At 43.2% G+C, this 18,957-nt stretch overlaps 1 protein-coding gene across 1 annotated transcript; it reads left to right on the plus strand.

Annotated features, from left to right (window-relative positions):
* The first annotated feature begins 1,135 nt into the window (after nt 1-1,135).
* emilin3b (elastin microfibril interfacer 3b) lies at nt 1,136-14,140 on the plus strand. The gene is made up of 6 exons (XM_029506870.1): nt 1,136-1,786; nt 9,758-9,880; nt 10,711-11,033; nt 11,242-11,588; nt 11,695-12,045; nt 12,264-14,140. Exons 1-6 carry the CDS (start codon nt 1,602-1,604, stop codon nt 13,404-13,406), a joined length of 2,472 nt encoding a protein of 823 aa, XP_029362730.1. The 5' UTR covers nt 1,136-1,601; the 3' UTR covers nt 13,407-14,140.
* Nucleotides 14,141-18,957: the final 4,817 nt, after the last annotated feature.

Raw genomic sequence — 18,957 nt, forward strand, 5'->3', positions numbered from 1 at the left:
CCACTATCTGGTCATAAGAACTGAGTGGTGCAATCCAGCCAGTGTTTAACAATGGAATACAAATTTTTGAAGATGCAATACTAAGTCGTTATGTTCCAAAGCGATCAGCTCTACCTGTTTCAGACACACCAACGTATTTCTCAGTCACACTTATTGGGCACTAATAGCACTAAACTCAACTAAAGAAATGCTGGGGGATTTTTGGAGTTCCAAAGACAGCTGAAAGGATTTTCCCGAGGTGGCGTAAATGTTGTTGTTGCTATAATTTGCTTTTGTCCATTTGGCTTCTTTTTAAAAATGTGTTTGGGGAAGAAGGCTTAGAGAAATCCTTTGGGGCTCCCCAAGCATTCATTCAGACACCGACTAAATGCTGAAACTGTGTTATTGAAGGAACTGAACTGATTTACGTAATTCCCACAGCAAACTGTTTGAATGACACATGAAGCAGCTAAGCATACATTCAAGAGCTACAGCAGAAGCGTGGGGAGACGTAGGCAGGGGGTCAGGGTGTGGACTGCGACTGAAGCTTCGGCTGGGATTTTTAATGAGTGACTGCGGTGAAGCAAGGAGGAGGTCCATTGTGTCTCGATCTGCAGCCATACACAGGGCCCTGAATGAACTCAAGGTCCATGCATTGATGTACAGCTGCTCCCAAAGCAGATGGAAAAAAAGAAAAGGAGAAAGGAAGAGAAATAAAACTGTTAAGGGATTAAGGGAACAAATATTTGGATTATTGCATATTGGATGGAAATTATAGAGAGATTATAGAAAGAGATAACAGAGCTTTTTATTTCTTTTTTTTCTTTTTTTTTTTTTGGAATCTGATTTGATGAAAATTTGCTTCATTTTTGTTTCTTTTTGTGTGTATGTGAGAAAAAGAGGAAAAAAGTCCGCAAGTCATATTAGCAGCTAGCAGCCCCCCCCCCCCGAACCCAGGCTCACTTTTGCAGAGCAGCCAGGCTGGAGTTCGGGTGGGATATGCAAATGCAGGCTGTCTGTCTGCCTGCCCACTCAGAGCCGGCAGAGCAGCACACTGCTTCTTGTACACACACCCTCACTCATGCACAGTGCAGAGGACTTGGAGGGCCGAGTCTAGCCAGCAGGTCTCGCACTAGTTTGTGCGTGTGTGTGTGTGTGTGTGTGTGTGTGTGTGTATGCGTGCGTGCATGCGTGTGTGCATGCATGTGTGTATATGGAGCTAAAACTTTCCTGGAGACATACTCACATGTTCTCTTCCCTCCTTCTTTTCCTCTGTCCTGCTCTCCTCTTTCCCCTCTCCCCTCCTCCAGCACACCTTTGTGTTGTTTTTGCTTGCCCTCTTCCTCTCCCCTCCCTCTCCAGCCTCACTAGTTTTCTCCCTGCTCTGTCCTATGTGCTCAGAGAGTGGTTATTTTGCGAGCTGAAGGCTTACAGGGCAAGATGCTGCTGATGCTACAGCAGTTTGGACTCCATGTCTCCTTCAGGGCCCGCTGAAGAAGTTGAGACTGCACGTGTGCTGGGGTGCTTCCACACAACACCCTGAGGAGCCTACAACTACCACTTTTCATCCTCTTTTTCTCATCAGCCAATTATTTTTTTATTTTTAAGAAAAGAAAAGAACAATGAAGAAGAACTTGCGTCAGCTGGTTGCACAGATCTTTCTTTTAGGGGTTTTGTTATCTTTGGGGGATAGTAAAGGAACCTTCTACGGAGGCCATGTCAGCCCTTTCTATGGAAACAGATACAACCTGTTCAAGGCTGGACTCAACCCTCACCATTCACCAAACAAGCCGATGACCCGTCACAAGTAAGTGCTCTGTTTTGGACATGTCACAGGCTCTAATGTGTGTTTCATTTCCCATCCTACTCTGCAGAGAAATGAATTCAAAAAGAATTCCAAATATCTAAAGAGCCTGCAAGCAGGATCCACCTCATACTGTACTTCCCATGAGAAATGCATGTCACCGGCGAGTTGCAGAAATGTGGTTTTAGTTAGGGCATCAGCTCAGTAACAGATCCCTGAATTGACCCTCTGTTCCTCTCTTACTCAGCATCAGCCCTTTTCTGCGGTTCACACCTAAAAGCATCTGTGGCCGGGGATAAACATCGTAGAGCAGCTATGACATGTCGTGTTATTATGAAAACAAAGCCATCATTATGGCCTTTATGGTGCAGAGAAGCCAGTGTTGAGTTGATGACAAGGGTATTGATATATTGCGGTCAACGTGTGTGTGTGTGTGCGTCAGGGAGGGGGGCTCAATTAGAGGCAAGTCGTACAGCTGGGCACCCTCTGCCAGAAGGGAGTGGCACAACTAATCCTCCATTGGTCTTTCTGAATTACATTTGTTTCTCCCAGTATCATCTCCTGTTTTTAATCAGTGAGTTGTGATGGATGTAAATACACTGGAGTGTCGGTCGGTACAGTGTGACCACATGAACTGAGAGGAATAATAAAGCCACACTATTCATGAAAGTCATGAAGCAGTGAGATGACACAGAGGCCTGTGTGGATGTATTATTTTGTCTGGATTGAGATGGCGGACTTTTAGCCTGGAGAGCTCTTTCAGTTTTTTCTCCTATTTTCCTTCTTTTGCTTGGCTTCCCCTGAGAACTGTTATATCTTTGGACAGCTCCCCAGCTACCTGCTGCTTCTCTCAAACTGCCAAAGAAGACCGGTGATCATCCAGCCCCGTTTAGTCTGCCATGTACCTTCACCTCCAGGGAAAAGACTCCTCTGCATCCTTCACCCTCAATGCAGCGGACACATTCAGTCTTCAGCATTAACTTTCTCACCAAATTCCATCCGTCCTTCTCCTTACATCCTTTTCCAGTCAATATTTCATCATGAACACGACTAAGCCCAGTCTTGCTCTGAAGCCAGTTTTTATCCCACTTCTGAGTCAAGCAAGTTGCTCGAAAACTGTTATCAATTAATCATTATTTATTGCACAGCTCTATTTTTTATTCAGTACAGTTGTATTAAATACGCATTTTAACGACTTCACAACCCCACACATATTTTGCTTTATTAGACACATATCAAAACTAAATTATATAATGAACAGTAAAAGCAGTAAGCATTTGTTTTAAATATATTTATTGACCATAACCAGCCTAATCTCAACCACATCCTCACACAGCACAAGCTAATTTGTGCTGGATACAACTTTTAAACCTGACTCCTGCGAGGAGCAATATGTTACAGACCAAAACGAGCTGATGGAGAAGAATAGCAGATGGTTTGCGATTGCTTGTTGCTGGTAGCTGGTGATGGTCCTGCACATGTGTCTGTGGGTCCAAGTATAGTATTTATCCAAGAGCTGCTGGCCCGTCTTGGTCACAGTGGGCTCAAGGGACGTGTCACTACAGATATATGAGCTCAGTTGTTGTCTGCCTGACTGGTCAGTGGAAATAGAGACTTAAAAATAACATTTGTTATGACGTATGTGTGTGTGCGGTACATATATGTGGGTGTGTATTACTTATATGTATTTTTATTTTTGTAAAGACTTTCACAGCTTGTAAATGCTTATTCGTTGTTCTCTGCTGACCACACTGTCACATGGACAATACACGCCTGTTTTTAGTGAGACATTTAAAAAAATTCTCAGCTGCTGATGTACCAAAGAGTTTTTCTCTTTGCATTGAATTATTATCTCTACTTTGGCAGAACAGCAAGGGAATTGATTTCACAGTCATTCCTTTCATTTAGTAGAACGACTTGCAGTAAGAGCCTGCAGGGACTGACTGCTTCGTGTATATCTACAGTTACACAACTCTAATAGCTTCTCTATGAAGTTTGCCGTAGCTAAAACTGTGCACGGGTGGCCTGGAGTCTTCGGATTTCTTGAAGTGTGTCTTTGGCCATTTTTGACATCATAACTATCCATCAAAAGGGAAAACAACCAATTGTGAGATATGCGTTCAACTTCAATCACCTCTCTCCATTTTTCACTATAATATGTAACCTTAAGCCACACCACACCAGCAGGTGAGAGGGTTGTTTACCCATTACTGTGAAATTGGCGCAGTATAAATCAATTAACATCCCAGCAGATGTCACATGTTTCAATGATCAGATTAGAGACATATCTGAGGCTTTTTCAATGATGTATGGGACAGGGATCAAGGGAGAAAGGTCAGTGAGTTGGCCAAGGTTAGAGGTTATGGGCTGCTGTAGTAAGTTTGTGTTGAGTGTCCAGTGGAGGACATGAGGGGAGCCAGTCTCCTGCTAAGAGTCACAGAGTCAGGTCAGCTCTCAAGCTTCTGCTACAAACACACATTTAATTTGCTCGTGCTTTCACTGACCTTTCTGCTGAATGTTAAGAATTTCATGCAGTATTGTTTACGATATTTCATTATCCAAATTCATCATCATATCATTGATTGACACAATTCTCACATCTGCCCTTAAATTGGGCGATAAAGCTTAAGTTAAGACATAATAAATGAATCTGTCCATATTGTCAAATTTAGCTCACATGCAGACAAGAGCAGTGCCAGTCTTCTCATTTGAACCTCACAGTAAAGCATAGCAATGTATCACTTACAATGGTAAAACTGTAGGTTTTTGTCATGTAACAGATATAAATACATGTACAGAATATAATGTAAAATATAACAGAGAACACCTTCTTATTGCATTTTGCAACATGTGGTTTTGCAACGATGTGTTTTTCAATAAATTCTGCAGATCATGATACATGATAAATGAAAGCTTGATACAGAAGATCACGTTTCCTCGTCATTCCCTCAAAGCACCTCAGTGTTAATATGGTTTGTTCAACAACTATAGGTCACACGTCTTTGTAAGGCATCACAACATACTGCTACTGATTTCACTTACTTGCATGTACGGCACAGTGAGTTCCATAAATCTGAAAAGGCTTTTATTTAAAAAGTACAGAGCGCTATTCTTACTTAAAGAGGATTATGTTCTTTGGGGAATGCCTGACTGTAAGTCATTGGTGTGTGTGTGTGTGTGTTGTTTTTTTTTTTTTTTTTTCACTACCGGTGTTTGAGCTCATTACTGTTTTCCAAAAGGCAAAGGCAAGATATTTTCTTTTCTTTAAGAAAAACGCAGCAGAGCTCAATAAAACAACTTCTGTGATTTTTTTGTTATCCTAAAGTTAACCACATAAAAGTAATAGTCCATCTCTAAAGAATGGCAACCAGAGCTGGCTTAGATCTGGCCCTGTCTGAATGAAAGAACGATCCCCTTGGTCCTAGAGCTTGAAGTATCACAGCTTTCCCTTAACTTTAATCAGTAGCCACATGAGTAACGTCAATCAAACATGCACCGTGGGACCTTCAAGACCTGCCAGTTGGCCCGAAATAGGATTCATTAAAAGCATATATGGAGAGAGATGGGCCCTGGAGGAGAGCTGTTAGCTCACAGACAGGGTTGTTAAAAGTCCTATTAAAGATTGCATGGTTTTCTATCTGGCCTGCTCTGGTCATAAATCTGTCAGAGGCAACAGCAGTGACCTGAGTTCAAACAGTCCAGATCCCTGCAGGTGAGAGTGTGGTTAGAAATGAGGAAGGTGAGCCCTTTAGAGCTATAATGTCAAAGCAAGCAGGGCGACAGTTGGGAAAATGGCAGGTTAAACTGCTGGAGATGTCATCGGTGTGATTGGGTGGCACACAGAGGCCTCATGCAAAGCAGAAATCAGACGAAGAAAGACGATATTAGGAACAAAGGCGAGAGCGGGATGGTATGCTTAGATAATCAAACAGAGATAAGCTGCAGTTTGCAGATTTTGTAAGAGGAGAAAAAGGCAGCAAGGGTTAGCAGAAAAGGGGGAATGGAAAGGTGAATTGTTTTGGTCCCACCAGAGGGCGGAGGTCTAGGAGCAATAATATTTGCTGAAAACGCTCCACATAAGAATCTGAGATGGGAATTCTGCTTTCCCCCTGGGAAGCTGCGAAGTGATTTAGAAAGTGTAACGCTATACTGGAAATATTTACAGTGGGACCATACTAGCAGTCAAGAAGTGTCATGGTCCAGTGACAGAAAAAAGACAATATTTTGGCGTCAAGGGGGGAGGTGTGTGAGGAGAGAGTGTGGCTGTCCTGGTGTCGCCAAAGGAGCTGCAGACTGTGCCGATATTGAGCAGGAAGGAAGAGGTGAAGGTGGGATGTGCACAGGAGAGATGAGTTTGGTGGGGTTGGGAGACATTTGATACAACTTGTGAGTTTCTTATAGCAACAGCAGCCATCCAACAAAACCATCCTTTGCATTTTGGTGGCAGAAAGAGGATTTCAGGAATTTGAATTGTGATGGCGTCAAAAGACGATAAATAATATTTGACTTAGATTAGCTTCAGCCATTAATGAGCTGTCGTCAAGGCTTCATTTGTTTTCAAAATGCTAACCACACGCGTGGAATGTAATCACATCAGATGGTACGCTGAGTGAAATGCAGTTGATCTTGGATAGGTATTTTTGGTTTATTCTGACACTCATTGGGGAACATTTTAAAACCTGAAAACGATCAGATGTTCTGCTCATCCTCTTATTCTTTCATCATCATCATCATGCCATAGTTTAAATTTTTCCAACTATCACACTATTTGGAAAACTAACAACATTGACATCCAGCATTTTACATGTTTGCAAATGTTACCAAGCTAAAGCTCTAGACAAAGCTTATGTGACATAATAAGCATTGCATTTTCATTGTGAGCGTGTTTGCATGCTGATGCTGCCATGTAACGCAGTTGTACGTAATTGCAGCCTCACAGAGCCTCTAGCGTGGCTGCAGCCTCTTTGTGTCAGGACTCCTGAGGCATGTTTGCCACTTCATATTCTTCTGACCTCCTTCGCTATTCCACCTCTGAGTCCCTAAGATCTTTGAGGGAGTGTCGAAAGTTGAAGGTTCATTCCTCCGCCGGTGCTGTTCCACAGCTGTGACTGTGTAGCATTATTTAGCATTGTAGCATTTTTAATGTGAGTCATAAATAAAGTTGAGGTCACCTAAGTGGCTTTTCCCATCTGGCACTTGCTGGGATATTCTGTGTGGCCCTTCCACCTGTCACCCAGGAGAGCTAAAACAAACATCAGAATGTCCTTGTCCCACATTAGTTAAGAGATGAGGTGTTAAAATAGCTCAGAGTTGGCCAGCCCTCTTATTTCTCCTCTTCTCCTTCCCCTCCCCTCATTATCCCCCTGATATTAGATCATATTGGATCAGAACTCATCCATTTTCCCCCATGAGTCCATATTAGTGCTGCCTTTTGCAGGCTGAGGGTCCTCCCACACAATCAACCCAAACAACGTTCTCACCTACCCTCTAGCAGCTGGGCCTGGTGGAGACCATAATAAACACTAAAGATGGACATTTTTTCTCACGTATGACCGCTCACACATGGTTTCATATATCTGGCGATAAAGCTTGCATAATCCTCATTCTGCAGAGCTGTGTGGTCTCTGTGGATGGGAGATGAAAGGGCCAAGAGCTCCACTGTGCATGCATAAAATGCACATGAGTGTGTGACCATGTGTCAGTGCCTGTACGGCTCAAACACAACATCGCTATCTCTTAAGTTGAAACTCAACATTTGTCCCATAGGGATCGGTTTTTATGCAGCAGAGGAGGTGACCTGCTGTTCCCCCGACAGACTCGGCAGCGCAGAGGGATGGGATTTATCTCAGCACTCAACTTTGATTCACACAAAGCCAGAGCCCCTCTGTCTGTGAGACACCAGGGATAAAATATCACTCACAAGTCTAAATGACATTGACAGATCTGCGAAAACGGTCAAAGAGCGGACTGCGGGGGAAAAAAAAAAAAAAAAGACAGAAACAGAGACCTGGAGAAGTCCCCCCCCCCCCCCCCCCCCCCACGCCCTTCTCTCTGTACATCTGGATTCCTGCACTTTTCAGCCATTATGTGTGAGTCTGAAGGTCACTGTCTCGTCCCAGATGTGCACCTGACAAACAAATCGGTGAACATGGTCACTTTTCCCTTTGTTTATCGGCCCTGCGTGGAACATGAGAAGGATCGCACACTTGCTGTGCTGTATAGCCGTGAATGCTCATGCACTCTGTTTGCTTTCTATCAGCTGTCACTAATCCTTGTTTGCCCACAAAAACTTTTTCTTCACTCCTCCAAACACAGAAACAAGTCATGAAGCTCTTGGTCAAGTATTAATATTCTCCGGATGGCCATATAGTGTCACTTTTTCACTTTTTCAGCCAATATCTTTTGCCAATCTCGATGATAATGGGATCTTGCATGTTAAAAACAAAACAAAAATGTATTGTTATGCCAAAGGATTTCTGTGAAAAGCAGTTGATCAGTTTTAACATCTCTCAGGGATGATAAACAAATGTTTTTGAAGGTGAACTCCCAAATAATTGGAAGTAATGTAACAGAACATTAACTCATCTATTTATTACAGTGTTTTAGAAGAATGAAAATACACCAAAAATGATGATTTGTGTTATCCAGTAAATCGTGCAGCTTTCAATGTGGAAGTGCACAGTATATTCACAGTATAACAAACTTAAAACAATTTTTGTTGCCTGATTTTGTTTTATTTTTTTTATATACACACAAAAAAATATATATATATATATATAAATAAATAAATAAATAATCCAAACCAGCTTGTATGAGTTTTAATTTTCTGGCTGATCATATGACGTCAGTTCTGGTCATAACCACAACTTCCTCAACATCTCACCTGGCAGCATGTTGTCAGGCTGGTATGAAAGAAGCTCTGTCATTCTGACTTCTGCCCTTTTGCTTCCATTGCTATTAGCATATGTCAACACAGCCAGAGTAGAGGCACGCACACGCAAACACCGTCAACACAGTCGGCGGTTCACAGAAAGCTGCAGCAGTGCCGTGGTTTCTCAGACCCTGACAGGCTGTGCAGCCTGTTAGTCCTTGGCTTGTGCACCCTCCTCAGCCCCCATGTCCCTTCCTGCTCCGCAAAACATTTCTATTTGTCCTGAAACAGCTGTGCAGCAACGTTAAGTACTGCATGTGCTGCTAAATGCTCCCCTCTGGATGTAAGAAATGCTTCACATGTGAGCCTAAAGAACCCAGATTATCATTTCCTGTGTTGCACAGGGGCCAGGGGAACATATTACAGTTGCTGTAGCTGCACAGGCAATGAGGAAAGAGGAGAGCGAATGTCCAGCTTTAACATGATGCAACAACTGATCAAAGTAGTTACTAATAGTAATTTTATTAAGTGCTGCATTTTTAAGGGCCTGCACACATCTGAAAACGGTCTCAGTAATATTTTCCTCAAATAAAACAAAGCAAAAGACGGTTGAAAAGCACCCAGCAGCTATCTTCCATCATCATCCTGAGGATAATGCCAGTGGTATGCAATCATTTCTGTTTTAAAATAAAACGATTTCACCTGTTTTACTTGCTATGTCAAGATTGCAGAATGTGTCTTTGGATAATATTTTGATAAGAGTTTAAGGGAACAAAAATCAAGCAACCAAGGCTCTAATAAAGACAGTTAGAGTGTGCAGGACACATAACAGTAAAGTAAAAGCTTTAACACCAGCTGAGCCCAAAGAAAACTCCAGCAACATGTTGGTCGGGAAGAGCTGTTGAACCGTCTTTACATCCATAACGCCACATTTTAGTACCACTGCCACATGGAGCCAGTTGAATTGGTTGCAGTTCGCTTAAAGCCACGGATACAAAAAAAAAAAAAGAAGGGGCGCTGTCATTGATGAAATTGGTAACGGAGCATTTATTTTTGATTTATTTATTTATTTTTTAAGTTATTCAAATCTGCCCTTCCCACAGAAACCACTGCGCTTACGTGGTCCAGAAGAACATCACATGCACCATGCAGGACGGAGTGTCTACCTTTGTGAAGGCTGAGTACACCACCAAGTGCATCTGGGGTCAGAAGTGTCCTGTGGTCATGTAAGATTCCCCAACAGAAAAATACATGTTTGCATGCTTTCACCATTCAGCCTGCACCCCTCGAGAAATGTACACGGAGAATATTGTACAATACATTCTCTAATATATCAATGCTGCCCTCTAGTGTGTGTGATGTCCAGGTCCTCAAAAACCTGCACCTCCGTGTCTGTTTTCAGTGATGCCTGGATGTTTATTAATCTGAATGACATTAGTGCAACATATGACCACTATTTGTACATTCAGTGTTAAAATATGAAAAGCCCCTCCTGATTAATTGAATATTCAGATTTAGAAGTAGTTATCCTTTTTTCTTACCTGCCCACCTACCTTTGTGAAAGCAATACAACAGAGGAGAAAATTAGAATAATGTCAGGGATGTATCGTAATACTTAGTAATGACAGATCCTGAAACGACTGTGGGCGAGTTTATAATTCATTCTAATGTGCCTCTCTAAAGTTGCCACACAGGGGAAATTAAAGGAGAAGACTTTCTCCTCAAAACAAAAGACTCATTGTCTGTTTGAGAGAGATGGAGAATTTGATTCATAATCGAAATTCGGCTTATACAAGATAAAACCAGAGTTCAGTGTTCAATCCCCTGACGCTGTTTCATTTACACTACACTTTATCTTAATCCCCCAATCTCCCTCTAATCCATGTTTAATTCTAAAGAGAACAAGTTCATCGCTTTATTTCTGCCCACCACGTCCTGTCTTCCCATCCTCTGCTCTTAATTAAAAACAACTACTGATCTTCTGAGAGACTTGTGGATGTTGAACCACACTGTTGACCTCTGAGAGTAACCAAGTTTTTTTTATCCTTTCCTTCAGGTACAGGACCTTCTACAAACCAAAGTACAAGGTTGGTTTTAAGACAGTGACTGAACTGGAGTGGCGATGTTGTCCTGGCTACTCTGGAGACAGCTGTTATGACGGACCCACACCATCGCCTGATGGCGTGATGCCACCTTTCAAGGGTGCCGGTTTTCCCCATCGCCCAGGAATGAAGGGTTTCCCCCATGGCCCTCGGCCTCCTGTGGACCAAAAGCCTGAAGGAGGCCAACTGGAGCCAGTCAAACCGTTCCCCAGTGTACCTGACCACAGACCAATACCCACAGGACAACTGCCCGCTGGAGGCGGCAAACCAAACTATGGTGAGAATAAATTTCCACTGGACTGTTAAACCGTCACTACTGCTCTCGGTCTGCATTTGTGAAAGTTTGTGTAAATAAAGGGAAGTATTTTCAACTGAACTGTAACTCTGCTACAGCGCTGAATCACTTTCTCTGCTGTGCTGGCAGACTTTCGAAATACAAATAGCTTTCATTTCTCTTTTACTCCTCTTTATCTTTTGAAATACAGGAAACAAATTTGGGATTTCTGGAGTGACTGGGGAACGTTTGGACCGTATGGAGGATGATCTTCGTCGCCTCACACAGGGTCTAGACACTCTTAATGGGGTGGTGGCCGGCCTTGAGGAGCGACTACGTACATCCTTCAGAGAAGATACCAACAAAATCCTGGTATCGCTTTTACCCAACAGCCCCCGTGTGCCTGACTCCAGTGTGGGATTTGGGGTGATCCCAGATGGGACTCCTGATGGGCTCGATGGAGGAGAAAGATTCCCTGGATTTGGAGATTTAGCTGGGAGAGTAACAGAAGTGAAAGATGAACTCCAAGCCAAAACACACATCCTCGAGAAGGTTCAGGTACTGTGTTCAGTATATCTGCATAACTTGACCAAATCAGGCCTCGGCTGCTCTCTCCTTGATTGAACGCCACTCTTTGTTCCCCTTTTCACTTGCTTGTCATCAGGGAATGGTCCTGGATCACGACGGCCAGCTAAAGAGGCTGCTGGAGGGAGCTACGGGTGTGCCAATCGCTGACCCCGGCACCACCGTTCATATTGACCAGGTTGTTGACACCAAGCTGGCTGACATGCGTGCTGAGATTCTGGATGGCTTTGAACGTCGCCTGACCGGCCTGGAGAACCACTGTGACAAGAAGATCGGGGAGGTGCAGAAGCAATGTCACAGGGAGCACATGGATGGCCAGGAACAGATGCAGCAGTCGCTGGACGGAAGAGAGACCGGACTCAGGGAGGAGTTGGGTTCCTTACAGGCTCAGATCCAGGGCCTAACTCTGACTGAGAGCTGTTGTGGACAGGTATGATAAAGATGCGATGCATCCAATTTGTCAAATAAATAGAGTTATATGTTGGATTTCGAAGCACAGTCTGTCTAAAGGTAACCTGGACATTAAATTAGCAAATAACAGAAAGTAAATAAGTCAATTCTGCACATTTCAGCCTCTACTATTGAAAGGCCAACAGCGCCACACTATAATGACGCGTGATTGAACTCACTAGTTATTGGTTATTGCAGGTAAACAGCCTGTCCCAGCGTGTGCTGCTGCTGGAGGACTCAGTCAAAGGTCTGACAGAATCTCAGAGACAGCTCCAGACTGCCCTCGCTGACCAAAGCATCCATGTGGAGACACTGATTGAGACCCGCCTGGTGGACATAGAGGGTCGCCTCAATGCCACTGAGGCAGGACCTGATGGAGTAGGAGAGCTCCCTGGAGGTCTGGATGGCTTCAAGACCCTGCTGGAGGACAAGTTGAAGACTCTGGAGGAGAGAGTGTTCGTGGCTGTGGAGGAGCTGAGCAATGCCACGGCCCCTGCACTCCTGGAGGGACAGGTGGTCCCGGCGCTGGAGACGGAGATTGAGTCCGTGAGGAGGAGAGTGGAGGGCGACCTGGATGGCATTCAGAAACAGCTAGTAGACCTGGAGCTCCTCTGCACCTCCTCCTGCTCTGCCTCCACACCACCAGCAGGGGGTGTAAGTGTCACTGAAGTAGAAGAGGAGTGCGACAAGATGGAGAAGAAGATCACAGGCCGTTTGGACACCCATTCCAACCAGCTGGACCGCCTCAACAATACCCTGCAGAACCTGCTCCTGAGGATCGCACAGGAGGAAGCAGAGGGCTCCGTCCAGGGAGAGATTACTCTGCTAAAAGTCAACATCAACTCTGTGAACCGCACTCTGAAGGGCCTGAAGGACTCCATTAGCTTCATTGCAAGTGAAGTGGGTCATGCAAATGCCACCTGGGAGCAGAGAGAGCACCAGCTAGTCAATCAGGTGCAAGGAATCACTAAATTAGTGGACCACCAAGCTTCCCTCCTTGGGGCAGGGGAGAGGCGGTTAGCCCAGCTGAAGGGAGAACTAGTGGCTCTGAAGAGACGTCTGGCCGGGGAGCTGCAGGGCTGCAGGAGCACAGCAATAGAAGTACAGAGAGAGGTGAAGGACTTTAACAGCAGAGTCAGCCAGGTAGAGGGTCAGTGCAGCAGCCTGGGGGAGCTGGCAGAGCACCTGGAAAGGATCAGAGCAGAGCTGGAGAGACACTCAGACTCATACCTGGCCCAGGTGAATGGCACCCTGGCCGCCCATTCAGAGAAGCTGGCTGAGCTCAAAGGAGAAGGCCAAAGACTGGCCGCGGAAGCTGGCAACCAAAAAGCAGACGAGTAGCATCTGAGCTATAATATAACAAATGAAAAAAGAGAGCGAGAGACTTCTAATTAGGATCAAGTGACTCACTCCACTTCTCTTTTTCAATCCCATCTGCAAAGGGGCAAAGTAAGTGGACCGGTTAACTGGTGAACAGAAAGAAATCATTTCCCATGAGTTTCCCAGCTCACTTCTGCAGATGTCCTGGGTCTTTAGTTTAGTGAAGTAAGGAGAAGCAGACACAAAATACGAAAACACATCCATGGTTGCATAACTGGACAGTATTTTCCCTTGAGATTTTATTCTGTAGGGCATTTGTTTTTTGTTTTGTTTGTTTTTTTTCTGATTGTGATTGTTCTGTTTTCATATTTTACCTTTTTTTTTAACTTATATGATGTGACTTGTTATGATGTTAAACAGTTCACGTTAGAGAAATAATAACAAAACAAAGTGAATGATATGGAACTAATACGCTGCTATGGGTTTCTACTGACCAGCACACTCGGCATCCCCTGTATGGACACTCGTGTGGTCTTTTTAAAGAATACTGTATGTCAACTCGGTGCTATTTACATTTTTGTAAGCTCCTGTTTTACACATCTTTAAAATGATTTCTGTATTTTTGCTTTGACAGTTTTGTTTTTTTCCTGCTACAACACTCCAAGTTGCAGACAAGTTCCGAAATTCACAATTGGGGATCAGTGACATGTTACATGGTAGTTGAGAAAGAAATAAAATTTAAATATAAAATACCCAAGGACTGTGTTCAAATATAGTGCTTTTTTGATTGTTTGTTTGTTAACAAACGATTCTCAGTCGGCCTTTTTTAAAAAATATATAAGGCTTATGGATTATGATCAGACAGAGACAGTTTATTAAATCCAATTCAGTTCTTTCCAGGAAAGGAATCATGGGCAGCAGCTAGTCTGCATCATTAGCTTTCAGTTTATTAATTGGAGTTGTTATTAATGAAAGGTTAACAATCCTGCATTTCTTTGTGTTATTAATACAGAAAATTATATATTTTTTCCCTTGCTCATTTACTGTCAACAAAAACACATATAGCAAAACTGTTAACCACAGCGGTGGAGGCGCTGGTGCTATGCCTAAGGGTGTAAGGTAGAATGCTTCCACCTCCACAACGTTTAGGCCAAATATTTTGAAAGCATGAATTAGCAGTTAGTTTTATAGCTGTACAATTACAGAAGTGAAAGCAGGAACACCTATAGGTGTCATTCATTCAAATTGTAGCATATATAAGAGTACCAGTTCTGTCAAAACTTACCATGTCTGGTAAGAGCAATCAAAAAAATAAAGTACCAATACTAGGTCGCAATGTACAAAGCAGGATGATTTTTTTTTTTATTTTTTTTTTTGGCAGACTAAAAGCCATTACTTTTCTTCTGAGGGAACTGGAAATAAACTAGTGTTAATATAAGGATGCAATATAATACTATAAATGAGGACGGAAAAAGTGCACCACGCTATTGACAGTAAGAAGTTAATGTGGGAAACCACAGAAACTCCCACACCAGTTCCACAGAATTAGGACGAACAGCAAACAGATTTTGAATTATGACTGCGGCTGTAGTCTGCAGGTTTCACAGAATATCAGCACATAGTTTGAGACAGCAACATCTCTCACTGATTAAATAGCTGTCACACTGTAATGGGGTCCAGAAATGTGATGTTCATACACACTACACAGCAAATCAGCAAGAGGAATCTGAGGTCTGACTGCAGTGTAATCAATTTTTGAGGCAGTGATTTTCATTTCCCCATTCTTTCCCCAGAGAGCCAAAAGTGTACAAATATTTGAACAGGCTTTGAAATGACTTGAATATGAATGGTGCAAAAAATATACAAGCTTACAAAACCATGGTCACATGAAGTTGCAGGATGAGTTCATTAGAGGAAAGTGTGCAGGATATTAAAGTGTTTACAGAACAAGCTTAGGTGAGACTCCATGATAACAAATGAAACTGGGTGAAAAGAGCGGAAAAAATTGGTTGACTTTGCAGCACTGAAGCCATGTCAGCAGGTCTTCTGTACAGCATCAGCACATAGTTTGTAAAGACAACATCACTCAGTAACCAGAACAGGATGAAGCAGTCAAAGCATAATGAAAACCAGAGGTTAGACCGACAAATAAAAAAGCTGGAACGGCAATACAGAGTGGATAGAGAAGGTCACAGGTGAAGGCAAATACGGATGCATGAGTTGGCTGTAGGATGAAGGGTGGTGACCATGAGCATGAGAAAGGAGAAATACAGTAGGATAGATGAGAAATAAAAAAAAAAAAAAAGAAAAAAGTTACAATAATAAGCTTTCGGAGAGAAAAAGGAGACTAGATATTCAATGATAAGATAAGATAAGATAAGATAGACTTTATTAATCCCTTGGGAGGTCTCCGTCAGGGAAATTGTTGTTCCAGCAGGTACAGCACCGACAAGAACAGTAAAAGAAAGCACACAGTTTGAAATATATAAACAACAAATGTACAACCATAAATATTCAGTTTTTTTTAGTGTCCCATCTTCTCCAATCCCTCTTCCTTCCAATGAGTGACAGTCAGTGTTGAATGGCGAACTGAGATGATGAGCTCAGCCCACCGAAGAGGAATAGTCAGGCTGATAGAGTCCAATGTGACAAGGGCAGGGCAGGCAGGAGAGCAACACATCAGCAGTGACACGGAGTCACACAGCAGAGGAAGCAGATGTGTTGACAGATACATATGTGCAGGCACACGACAAATACAGTGCTCAGTAGAAAAGGTCCAACGGCGGCAGCCTGTACATGAACCCTACGCACGCCCCCGCCCCCCCCCCCCCCCGGACAGCAGCCGGGAAGCAGCACCACTCAGAGGACAGTCCTGTCAGTGAGCCCAGGAAGGCAGAGCAGAAAGAGGGAACGTGACGAAAGGGAGCTGGTTTCTGTAATATTGCACATGAAACCGTGTTAATACTTACATAATACTGAGCCATGTTGCATCTGACATTCACGGACATGAAGCAACACACACACACCCCCCCCGCACACATGCACACACAAATACACAAAACATCCTGTGAGGCACTGTTGTCCTCTATGTATCTTATTTAACTGCAAATGAAAGCCGAATCCATGACGCTAATACAGATACCACGTAGATGTGTGTTCAGATGAAGGGCATAGTTGTGTTTCAGTGTTTTCAGCTGGGGGTACACACAAACACAGTGATTTTTTTAGACCATTTAAGATGGGCGGATGTCGAGTGTGACACCTTTCTGTGCCATTCGAAGACACATTCAGCTATTCATCCATTTCCTGTTGCGTTTAATGACCTCAGTTGGGAGCAACACACTGAAGCAGACGCACAAGCATCAAGGCAAGGGCGCCACGGATGACATCAAAGCTTCGGAGTAGCACAATACTCAAGAGGGTGAAAGAGGATGAATTAACAGCGGACGTCTAAATGTGTGTTTGTGCTGTTTGGCATGTGTTGTATACACATGCCAAGACTACTCTTGAGATCTTGAGAGCTGCCCTCTGTGTGCTATGTGACACTGGTGTTAGCATACCAAAGCCTTCTGTTTCCTAGACTCCATTAAGATGTGGCTACTACAGCCAGGCTCTGTGCTGCTGCCAAGTCTCTCTCTCTTTCTCTTTCACACACACACACACACACACACACACACACACACACACACTCGCTAGACAAGCCAGGAGCAGGGGGGGTGATTTCAGTCAGAATAAAAGGGGGACGTTTTCAAGAATGATCCATCAAATTAATTACAGCCATGACCAGCTTTCTCCTTTTATTTTTCTTTTTGGAGGAAAACAAAATGGAAACATGTGGACAAACCCTGTAAAATATGCAGAGCATAATGATATTATCAGTTGCTGTGCTAATTGCCACTGGGTCGGAGCTGGCTTTACTCTGTGAGGGTCAAGGCATCTCACTCTACTCAATAATTTTTTCCCCCCCTCACAAGTTGGACAGTCACAACAAGCATCATCTTTGTCTCGAGATCCGGATGTGAGCGTGGAAAGTTGGCCGATTGAAAGGACTGTACTAAAACTGAAGGATCTGTTGTCCAGATGCAGGGATTTTGTCACCAGTTGTGGATCACAAGAGCCATGGCCTTGGTGTGTGAGGCAAAAGCGCAGACAATGACCCTTTGTCTGAGTGGAGTGTTGAAGAGGGGGATGTGATGCTGTCTATATCCCTGCCTGCTATGCAAAAACTCCATGACCGCACATGCACTGATTCACTCCCATGACTAAGAGTATATATTGATATTCCTAACTCTGATACCAATGGAGAACTACAGCAAGTTAGGTCGTAGTATAAAGTCAATGAGAATAACAAAAAAGAAAGAAGAGAAATGTTTCCATAACATCCATTTGGACACACCCACCTCCCATCTCCCAGTCTACTGCAATTCCCTTTTAAAGCATATGAGGGCTACAGAGATTGAGAGCAGTTGAAACCACAGTATGATCCTGCACTGGCAGCCCTACGCTCTGGTGCCAATTTGTACCCAACGTTATGTTAAAGTGTAAACCGTCTTTTTACGGAAAACATGCCAGCGTGCACCTGCTTCCCTTTGAGTGCAGAAATAGTGTTGATAGATAAACCTTAACGAATCTTCTAAAAACAGTCACAAACCAATCTGAGAAAAGCGTATTGGCAGAAACAGCTAATTCAGAAATCGTAGAAGTTTTAAATGCACACACAAACAGGAGAGAGGTAGCGTATGTTTACAAGTTTTATTGGTGTACTTTGACAATAACAATGATGGTATAAAAGAAAATCTCCATCATACAAATTTCAATAATCAAAAGATAATATGCCGATACACAAACAGATCCACGTAAGGCTGACATCAAGTTTTGACAAGTGGCTTCACATGGCTTCAATTCAGGGAGAATTTCTCTCCTTACAATCAGAGAAGATAGATTTTTCTAATTTAGCAATCTGTAATCCATTTTTTTTTATTTATTTTTTTTTTAAAGTAGTTTGATTTCATAAAAAAAAAAAAAAAAAAAAAAAGTAATCGTGTAAATTTTGGAGTGGATTGTGTCGCTGGTTTGGGTGCCTGTTTCATTGCATTGTAAGCATATGGTGTTTTTGGCTGACACGTCGCTATCCTGCAGTGCTTTCCTCTGACCTGCACCTTAATCCCAACTGCTGTCGGTATCAGAGAGACAATACAGGCAGAGAAGGTGACACTGAAGTTCGTCTAAAGAGGGTTGCCCATGTCTGCTGTGGTACCTCTCTCCTACAGCTACAGCATATTAGGGAGTACAGGGAGGCCTCTGGAATGCACAACGCCTCTGAGATTGTGAGAGGAATCTAAAATTTATAAGATAAGAATCATTTTAATTTTTAAAAAAAGGCTGTGCTGGGAAGCAGTGATGTAAAAACATTGATGTTGCTGTGTAAGCTTCACTAGCACTTCAAATGGCACCAGATAACCGCCCCCCCCGCCAGTCAAACTCCTCCAAAGCCTTGTTCGTAATGCTAGCATCTGTAGTAATTTAAGACCTTATAGAATTTCTAAAACACTACACACAACATTTACCATGA

This window comes from Echeneis naucrates, chromosome 7 (genome assembly GCF_900963305.1).
Source record: "Echeneis naucrates chromosome 7, fEcheNa1.1, whole genome shotgun sequence".
In the NCBI taxonomy this organism is placed as follows: Eukaryota; Metazoa; Chordata; class Actinopteri; order Carangiformes; family Echeneidae; genus Echeneis; species Echeneis naucrates.